Source organism: Chiloscyllium plagiosum, chromosome 45, assembly GCF_004010195.1.
Source record: "Chiloscyllium plagiosum isolate BGI_BamShark_2017 chromosome 45, ASM401019v2, whole genome shotgun sequence".
NCBI classification, from domain to species: Eukaryota; Metazoa; Chordata; class Chondrichthyes; order Orectolobiformes; family Hemiscylliidae; genus Chiloscyllium; species Chiloscyllium plagiosum.
Window position 1 is genome coordinate 9,882,953 of NC_057754.1, and position 10,250 is coordinate 9,893,202.

The following is a 10,250-nucleotide window of genomic DNA, read 5'->3' on the forward strand; positions in this document are numbered from 1 at the left end:
TGCCCTTATTGATGTCACACAGCATTGCTGACTTTATGGATATCACACAACATTAACTGACTTTATTGATATCACACAGCATTAGCTGCCCTTATTGATGTCACACAGCATTAACTGACTTTATGATATCACACAACATTAACTGACTTTATTGATATCACACAACATGAACTGACTTTAATGGTATGATACAGAATTAGTTGACATTCTTGATATCTGGCAGCATTAACTGACTTTATTGATATTACACAGCATTAGTTGCCCTTATTGATGTCACACAGCATTAACTGACTTTATGATATCACACAGCATTAACTGACTTTATTGATATCACACAACATGAACTGACTTTAATGGTATGATACAGAATTAGTTGACATTCTTGATATCTGGCAGCATTAACTGACTTTATTGATATCACACAGCATTAGCTGCCCTTATTGATATCACACAGCAGTAACTGACTTTACTGATATCTCACAACATTAACTGACTTTCTTGATATCACACAACATTAACTGCCCTTATTGATGTCAGACAGCATTAACTGTCCTTATTGATGTCAGAGAGCATTAACTGACTTTACTGATATCACACAACATTAGCTGCCCTTATTGATTTCAGACAGCATTTGCTGACTTTATTGATATCACACAGCATTGGCTGACTTTATTGAAATCACACAGCATTAACTGACTTTGTTGATATTACACAGCATTAAATGACTTTATTGATATCAGCCGCATTAGCTGACTTTATTGCTATCACCCAGCATTCGCTGACTTTATTGATGTCAGACAGCGTTAGCTACTTTATTGATTTCACACAGCATTAACTGACTGTATTGATATCAGACAGCATTGACTGACTTTAACACTATTACACAACATTAACTGACTTCATTGATTTGAAACAGCATGAATTCACGTTACTAATGTTACACAGCATTAGCTGTCTTCATTGATATTACACAGCATTAACCGACTTTTGTTGATTTCAGTAATTTTAGTAACTGGCAGCAGTGTATGCTATTTAAAATATATGCTGTAAAAATTTGTACTAGATCCTCATACAGTCCCTTCCAAACACTCAGTTACTTCCATCTCGGGTAATGAGGGCAACAGATAAATGGAAATACCCCCATCTGCAAAATCCCACACACCCCTGCCAAGCCACTCACTATCCTGCCTTGGTGCTATATCGGTGTAACTGTGTTTAAAATCTGTGTCTCAGGTCTTGGTGGGTTTACCCCACATGGACTGCAGCAGTTCAAAAAGGCAGTTCACACTTTCTCTCGGGGCAGACAATAAAGGCTGTCCAGCCAGCGACGCCCAATTCCAGGAATTTAAAAAAAAGTGAATTGAAATAAACCACAACTAAGTTAATTGAACTTTTAACATGACACCTGAACTAATGCTGTATGTTTTCATTCCTTATTCACAATGGGAATTATGAATCATAAGGAGCTCTCACCTTGGCATGAGGGGAAACCCAGCTGCCACTTCAATTTGTGCAACTACCTGTGACTAATGTCCATTAATGGTTGACTAATTATCCTCATTTGAGAGTTCTCTGCACTTTAAATTAGTCTAACCTCAATGCTCCTTATCAGTGCTTCAATAACACCAACAGAATTCTTCACCTCTGGAAAATGGAATTGGCCATCATTCCAAACATTGAAAAAATTTACTACCCCATCCTGGCCCTGATTGGAGTTCCTGGTAAGTTAGCACTGGCCTTTCCTCGTATTTGTGCGGTGGTTTTATGTGCTTTGGGAATTAGGTTCTGTTTGCTGGTATCACTGCCTAGCGTTTACTGTTCATCCCTAATAACCCAGAAGGTTATACCGTCATACTGCTGACGGTCTAGAGTCACATGTCAGCCAGACCTGGCGATGGGAGAGTCACTCGCCTACATGTAACTTCAGTTAACTAGATAAGTATTTAATGACAAAAAGAATATAAAGGACAGCGGATCATGGAAATCAGAAACGAAAACAGAAGTTGCTGGAAAACATCAGCAGATCTGGCAGCATCTGTGAAACCAAATTAGAGTCAATGTTTTGGGTGTAGTGATCTGTTCTGAAAAGGAATTGCTGAGTTTTCTGAACAATTTCAGTTTCTGTTTCTGATTTCCAGCATCCCCAGTTTTTACCTCTGCTAAAATTCTGTTGTGCTGATATGTCCGAGCTGTGGAAATATTACTTTTATCTCAACTGCCCACGTTCTGTTGGTCCAATTCTGATTTGGTTCAGAATCACAAACTTATCACAGCACAGAGGGAGATCACACAGACCGCCTTATCTGTGCCGGCTCTCCAAAACGAATGAATGGGCGTCGCTTTTATTGTCTTTCTCTTGCCTTCTCTGCAATGACCATGACTCTATGACTCTGCAAACTGATGACAAGCAAGAATTTTGACAGTAAGAATTGTGAGGAGGCACAGCTGTAACATGACTCTGCTAGGTCCTGGGGAGTGTTGCTGAACAAAGAGACCTTGGAGTGCAGGTTCATAGCTCCTTGAAAGTGGAGTCGCAGGTAGATAGGATAGTGAAGAAGGCGTTTGATATGCTTTCCTTTATTGGTCAGAGTATTGAGTACAGGAGTTGAGAGGTCATGATGCGGCTCTACAGGACGTTGGTTCGGCTACTTTTGGAAAATTGTGTGCAATTCTGGTCTCCCTCCTATCGGAAGGATGCTGTGAAACTTGAAAGGGTTCAGAAAAGATTTACAAGGATGTTGCCAGGGTTGGAGGGTTTGAGCCATAGGTAGAGGCTGCATAAGCTGGGGCTGAGGGGTGGCTTTATCGAGGTTTATAAAATCATGAGGGGCGTGTATAGGAAAGGCAGACAAGATCTTTTCCCTGGGGTGGGGTGTCGGGAACTAGAGGGCATAGGTTTAGGGTGAGAGGGGAAAGATATAAAAGAGAACTAAGGGGCAACTTTTTCAAGCAAAAGGTGGTGCACTTATGGAATGAGGTGCCAGAGGAAGTGGTGGAGGCGGGTAGAATTACAGCATTTAAAATGCATCTGGATGCGTATATGAATAGGAAGGGTTTAGAGGGTCGGGGCCAGCTGCTAGCAAATGGGACAAGATGAGGTTAGGATATCTGGTCGGCATGGACGAGTTGGACCGAAGGATCTGCTTCCGTGCTATACATCTCGATGACTCTATGACTTTATTACTAGCAGTTCAGAACCAGAATAGAGACGGGCGTGATTCCTATAATTGCTGATGGTAAAATTTGAATTCAGTTCACATCTGGCAGGAACAGCCTATGTATTCACATTCAGTTGTCATAAAATCTCAAACAGAAACAGAAATTCCAGGGGAAAACAAAACTCAGCAAGTCTGGCAGCATCCGGCGAGTGAAAGCAGAGTTAACATTTCGGGTTCAGTGAGCCCTCTTCTGATTTCTCTCCATGGATGTTGCCAGATCTCCTGGATTTTTAAAGCAATTTCTGTTTCTCTTTCTGATTTCCACCATCCTCAGTTCTTCTGTCTTGTTCTTATCTTGTCACTGAATAATTTCTTTATGAGCGAGCAAAGTGTTGCTGTGGGAGTACGTCGAGCCCAATAACAACATTACATGAAGTTGTAATTATACATTCCAACACAAGAACACACGCTAATGAATGATAACAATAACAATAATAATAATTATTATTATTCTTGGGACATGATGTCTGGTCATCTGCAAGGCCCCAAGCCTGATTAATGCAGACTCTTTCTCCCGTTCCATGAACTCACATTTCCCTTTATTTTATGCATAATTAAAATACATTTGATGAGAAATTCGGTTCCTACTGCATTTTTTCAACTGAACAATTATAATGACAGGCAAATTTAATGGTTTGGCAGCTCATTCCAATTTTCCGCAGAGATTTGCAATGAACTTGTCAAAAGTCAGGAATTGCTGTGGGCTGATGTTCTTTATTGAATCTTTATCTTGTGCATAAAGTCCATAGAAAATGTTGGGAGAAAGTGTGGAGCTGGAGATCATAGTCGAGAGTGTAGTGCTGGAAATGCACAGCAGGTCAGGCAGCATCCGAGGAGCAGGAGAATCGACGATTCAGGCATCAGCCCTTCATCAGGAATCAGGTTGTCATTGTTGGCCCAAGCTGTACGGTGTGAAAATCCTGTGCATCCAGCTCCTCACTGAGGATTGCTAGTTCATGACAGATTGAGGTACGAAACAATATTAAAATGGTTAATATGCTGTTGACTAAATATTTACAAAACAACTTTCAGTGAGAAATGTAAGTGTGAAAATTAAACTTAATTGGTTATGGTACAATTTCATGGAGTCTCAATTGTGAAGGGCTTTTGCCCGTAACGTCTACTCTCCTGCTCCGTGGATGCTGCCTGACTGGTTGTGCTTTTCCAGCACCACACTCTCTACTCTGAACTCCAGCATCTGCAGCCCTCACTTTCTCCACAATTTCACACAAGCAAATGGACCAAATGGCTCAAAAGTCTCAATGCATTTGACTAAATCAGGACATTTAGCCAAATAAATCCTGATATTTGATTCAGTATGTGCATGAGAAATATTCACGAATATCAGTGTAGTGCAATATTATGAACATCGGTTCTACTATTTGTGGAGTCAGTCCATCATTTGTTGACATTTCATTTCAAGTGTCAAGGACACACTAAAGGGAAAATTGGAGTGAGTGCAAAAGCCATTTGTCAAAATGATTCCAGGTTTGGGAAACTTCAGTGATGATGACAGATTGGAGAGGCTGAGGATTTTCTTCTTGGAAAGAAGAAGGTTTGGAGGATATTTGATATAAGTTTTCAAAAATCATGAGAGAGATGGACAGAGTCGGTGGAAAACATTAGTCCCTGCTCCGAAAAGCACTGAAACTGAAAGGGGCAGATTTAAAGTGATTTGCAAATGAGATGTGACCAGAAAACTTTTCATGCAATGAATGGCTCAATTCTGGAACCAAGGCTTGGAAGTAGGAGGCAGAGTTAATTTAGCACACCAGATGGTTTAACGTGTTTATTTGAATGCAAACAATGTGTAAGGGTATGTGGAAGAGACAGAGGAATGACAATCAGTCTCTTTGGAGAGTCAGTGCATTACTGATTGTTGTAAATGGCCACTACAGTATAAACACTAGTGTGATCACGCAGAATTGCCCTTTGATGAGAAGGGAATTGCCTGTCACTGTCCACTCTGGTGTTTCCTTTCTTCCTGGTGGTGGAAATTGAATAAAGTTTGGTCCTCCCATTGTCTTTCACTGTGTCTCACCCCTGCCCACACACAACATGGGTGCTGGGGAAAATATAAGCATTGTCGCAGTAACAAAGAACATATTACAAATTTTTTTTTTAAATACGGTAAAAGAAAAAGGATATAAAAAAGAAAAAATAAAAAAAGGAGAAAAAAAGAAAAGAAACAGGGAAAGGAGGATAAAAGAGGGAAGAAAAGGGAAAAAAAAAACACTTGTGTGATTCTGTCATTCTCTGAGGTGGAATGACCATATGATTTATCAATCGACTGATAATTTAGGGTTATTTTTAGTTTTGGGCGACTGAGTAAATCGTGAGATTTTAGAACAATTGTGTGTTCCAATTTACTCCAGATGCCTATTTTCCTCAGTTTCAATGGCAGATAAGCGTCAGGGATGTTTCCTCCAATATCAGACAGCTGTACTTGTTTCCAGATTTTATTTCAATCAGGTCCCTGCAAGGGAAAATGGAAAATAATGTGAGATCTACTTGCAATCTTAAATACAATATACAAATCAAAATCGCCTCAAATATTTTTCTTTATTCAGAAGATTTGTTGACCAGCACTTATTGACCTTCACTAGCAGACATGTTGTCTTGAAATGCTACAGTCCGTTGAGTGTAGGTGCCCCCACATTGCCGTTTTGGAAGGGGCTTTAGGAATTTGGCTCTGTTATGAGAAAGGAATGGCTGAACATTTTCAGGTCAGAATGGTGAGTGGCTGGGGAGGAAGTTGCAAGTGGTGATGTTCCCATGTATCTGCCACCCTTGTCCTTTTGGAACAGAATTTATATAAGTCTAGAAGGTACTGTCAGAAGAATGTTCCTTCTGCGGTGCATGTTGTAGATGGTGTTGTTGCTAAGCATCGGCACTGAAGGGAGTGAACATTTATGGATTTGGTAGCAATCGAGTGTACTGCTCAGGCGTGGGTAGTGTCAGGTTTCTTAAACACTATTGAAGTTGTGCTCGTCCAAGAATTTGGAGAATATTCTGCCACATTCTAGAATATTCTACCACATTCTGAAAACAGTCCACATCATAGAAGAGGATGTACTGGAGGTCGTGAAAGGCATAAAGGTAGATAAATCCCTGGAACCCAATCAACTATATCCCAGGAGATTGTGGTAAGCTAAGGGAGAAATTGTAGGGCTCCCAGCAAAGGGATTGGTTTCATCTCCAGCCACTGGTGGAATGGTGGAAGACTGGAGGGTGTTTAATGTTGTGCTTTTATTTTTTAAAAGTCCGCAACATGAACCCTGGGAACTATAGACTGGTGAGCCTGATGTCAGTGCTGGGTAAGTTGTTAAGGGGATTCTGAAAGCTCGGACTTACATTCATTTGGAAGGGCAAGGACAGATTAGTCAGCTTTGTGCATGGGGAATTGCATCACACAAAGTTGGTTGAGTTAGAATTAGAATCCCTACAGTGTGGGAACAGGCCCTTTGGCCCAACCGAAACTCCGAAGAGTAACCCACCCAGACCCATTCCTCTACCATCCTATATTTACCCCTGACTAATGCACCACGACTACACATCCCTGAACACTATGGGCAATTTAATGTGGCCAATCCACCCTAACCTGCACATTTTTGGATTGAGGGAGGAATCTGGGGCACCCGGAGGAAACCCACGCAGACACGGGGAGAATGTGCAAACTCCACACAGACAGTTGCCCGAGGCGAGAATCAAACTTGTGTCCCTGGCGCTGTGAGGCAGCACGAATCCACCATACTACGCTAAAGTTTTCTGAGAACATGACAAAGATGATAGTTGAGGGCAGAGGGACAGATGTTGTCCACATGAACTTTAGCAGGGCCTTTGGCAAGGTTAGTAAAGCTAAATCACATCAGATCCAGGGACACCTTGCCAATTGGATACAAAATTCACTTGCTGGCAGGAGATACAGGGTATTAGTGGAGGGTTGTTTTTTGGACTGGAAGCCTGTGACCACTGGTGTTCCTAAAGAGATCGGTGTTCATTCCACTGTCATTTTTGATGTATATAAATGATTTGGATGAGAATTTAGGAGGCATGGTTAGTAAGTTTGTGCATGACAACAAAATTGGATGCAAAGTGAAGTGTGAGAATGTGAGGAAGATTATCTAAGAGTATGATAAGAATTGATCAATTGGGCCAATTGGCTGAGGAGTGGCTGATGGCGTTTCATTTGGATAAATGGCTGGTGTTGCATTTTGGTGAGACAAACAAGGGTAGGACTTACACAGTAATGGTAGGGCCCTGGGTAGTGTTGTGGAACAGAGAGACACAAGGGATTCCGGTACAGAGATCCTTAAAAGTGGCATCACAGGTAAAAGTGCAGTTAAAAAGGCATTTGTTACATTTATCTTCATTAGTCAGAGTACTGAGTACAGCGGTTGGGACATTATGTTGCAGCTGTGAAGGACATTGGTGAGGCGACGTTTGGAGTACTGCATACAGTTCTGGTTGCCCTGAATTCAGAGACCAGGGAGGACTGACATCGTTGTTACCATGACTGGGGTTGGCGCGGTGGGGGGAGGGGGCGGTGTGACTTCTAAGGAGAGGCTGCATGGAATCATAGTATTACAGTGCAGAGTCTGCACTAACTTTCCAAAATGAATCCAACCCAGACCCAGCCTATTTGCATGACCCCAAATTTATCATTGTTAACCCTTTGGGCTTGCACAATCCTGGACACTACGGGCAATTTAGCATGGCCAATTCACCTAAACCTGCGCATCTTTGGATTATGGGAGCAGACCAGACCATCTGATACAAATCCATGCAGACACAGGGAGCATGTGCAAACTCCATACAGTCATCCAAAGCTGGAACTGAATCCGGGATCCCTGGAACTTTCAGGTAATTTTATTCCATCCTTTAGATATTGTAGCAGTTTGATACAACTGAGCTATCTCATAGGGTAGTTCAGAGTCAAGCATTCAAGAGTAACAATGCCTAAGGTAAAATTCCTGAAACAGGTGACCAAGAATAATTTTATGATCTTTATTAGACCCTCACATCATGCTATAGGTTTTAAATTAGTTATCGCTGTGACGAGATTCTCAAACTCTTTCCCCAGAGCTTTACCTTGTCTCTGAATTTCTCAGCAAAGAACACACTACACCATTGTTTACCATCCATCCATGATAATCTTAATGTTTTCTTTTCCATTTCTGATTAATAGTTTAATATTCATATTGTACATGAAGCGATGCAAGGAACTGTCACTGTCTCTTGCAGTGTTTTTTGCATATAGTTGAGGCAACACTAACTGGGTGCAGTGTGAAACTAGCTGCTGATTGAGTGAGTACGTATGAAGTGGTGCTACATGCAAATCCAATTCAATCAGATTAACTGACCTTTTTTATCAAGAGGTAATCTGATTTAGGATATAATGTAAATGCAAAGGTTGCTTTAAAAAGGAATCAGGAGAGCCAAGATGTTGGAATGTAAAGCATTAATGTGCAAAATTACCCGAAGCAAAAGGAAGCTAGCATTGTTTGGATCTAAAGAATAGAAATTAATTCCCAAACTGATCATCCATGTGTTATTAGCATATTCACTATGTTATTCTCTGTTTTTGCAGGCAATCTGGTGGCGATTGTGACTCTCTCCCGTGGAAAATGCGGTCTTTCTAATTGTATCACACGTTACCTGGTTGCTATGGCAGTGGCAGGTCTATTCGTGATAATATTTGATGTCATATTTTATGAGATTAACAGGATATATTTTTCCTATTCATTTTTGGACTATACACCCGTTTGTAGTCTTAATATTGCCCTGCTTTTCACAGCCATTGATTGTTCTGTCTGGCTAACTGTTACTTTCACCTTTGATAGATTGATTGCCATTCGCTGCCAAAAGATGAGGGAAAGGTATTGCACTGAAAGAACCGCGACCATAATTATAGCCACTGTGTTTGTATTGAGCATCATAGAAAACATTCCAATCTATTTTGAGAATGAACACCAGGAAGTCATTGACAATATAAAGTGGTTCTGCAGTGTAAAATCAAACCTTTCAAATTTACCGATATGGGTAGCATACTTCTTCTTTGACATTACCTTAACCCCATTTCTACCATTTGTATTGATCGTGCTGCTGAATGCTTTGACCGTACAGCATATTATCCAGGCCAATGATGTTAGGAAAGGACTCCGAGGAAGCAAAAACTGTGATGATCCTAATGACCGAGAGATGGAGAATCGGAGGAAATCGATCATATTATTGCTGGCTATCTCCACCTGCTTTATACTCTTATGGATGACAACTTTTGTACATTTCATTTGTACACAATTTGCCGGCATTCAGTTTATGCTTACAGATTACAGTGACCCCTTTGCCATCATGGAACATACTGGATACATGCTGCAGCGTTTGAGTTCCTGCACAAACACCATTATTTATGCAGTGGCACAGTCTAGGTTCAGAGAAGAATTGATTAAGTTTGCTACTTCATAATTCTAAAATGAAATGGCACCCAATCTCAGAAGTTATCCAACATAGAATAAAATATGTTCTCTGAATCCATTGATGAGTTGTCGTTCTCTCTCTCTCTCTCCTTTCTAATTCTCCTTCTCAATATCATTCTCCCTCTTACCCTCCCTACCTATCTTTGCCTGCGCATGTGTGTGTCTGAGTGTGTCTGTGTGTGTGTGTGCACGTGTGTCTGCGTGTGCGTTCATGTGAGCTTGTGTGCATGTGCGTGCATGTATGGGGGGGGTGTGCATGTGCATGCACGTCTGTGTGTGTATGCGGTTTCTGCCCAGTATTCATTCATCCTAACGGTCATCACATTGAACTAAAATAAGTTGTTCTACCCACCATTAAAATAAATCAATGTATTCAAAATGCAGTAGCTGAAAATCATTTTAATAACTTTCACAATTATGTGAAAATTTTATTTAATGTAAGATTTGATATTTGTCTTTAACCTAACCCAGTATTTGGTTTGGCAGTATGGATTTATGTTCACGTGTGTATGCATGAATGTGTGCACATGTCCTTTTCTCAGTTTGAGTCTGTGCA

At 40.8% G+C, this 10,250-nt stretch overlaps 1 protein-coding gene across 1 annotated transcript; it reads left to right on the forward strand.

Moving 5' to 3' along the window:
- Nucleotides 1-1,632: 1,632 nt before the first annotated feature.
- LOC122544016 (probable G-protein coupled receptor 139) lies at nt 1,633-9,683 on the forward strand. Its single transcript, XM_043683030.1, has 2 exons — nt 1,633-1,721; nt 8,809-9,683. The coding sequence occupies exons 1-2, from the start codon at nt 1,652-1,654 to the stop codon at nt 9,681-9,683; spliced, it is 945 nt and encodes a 314-aa protein (XP_043538965.1). The 5' UTR covers nt 1,633-1,651.
- The last annotated feature ends 567 nt before the right edge of the window (nt 9,684-10,250 follow it).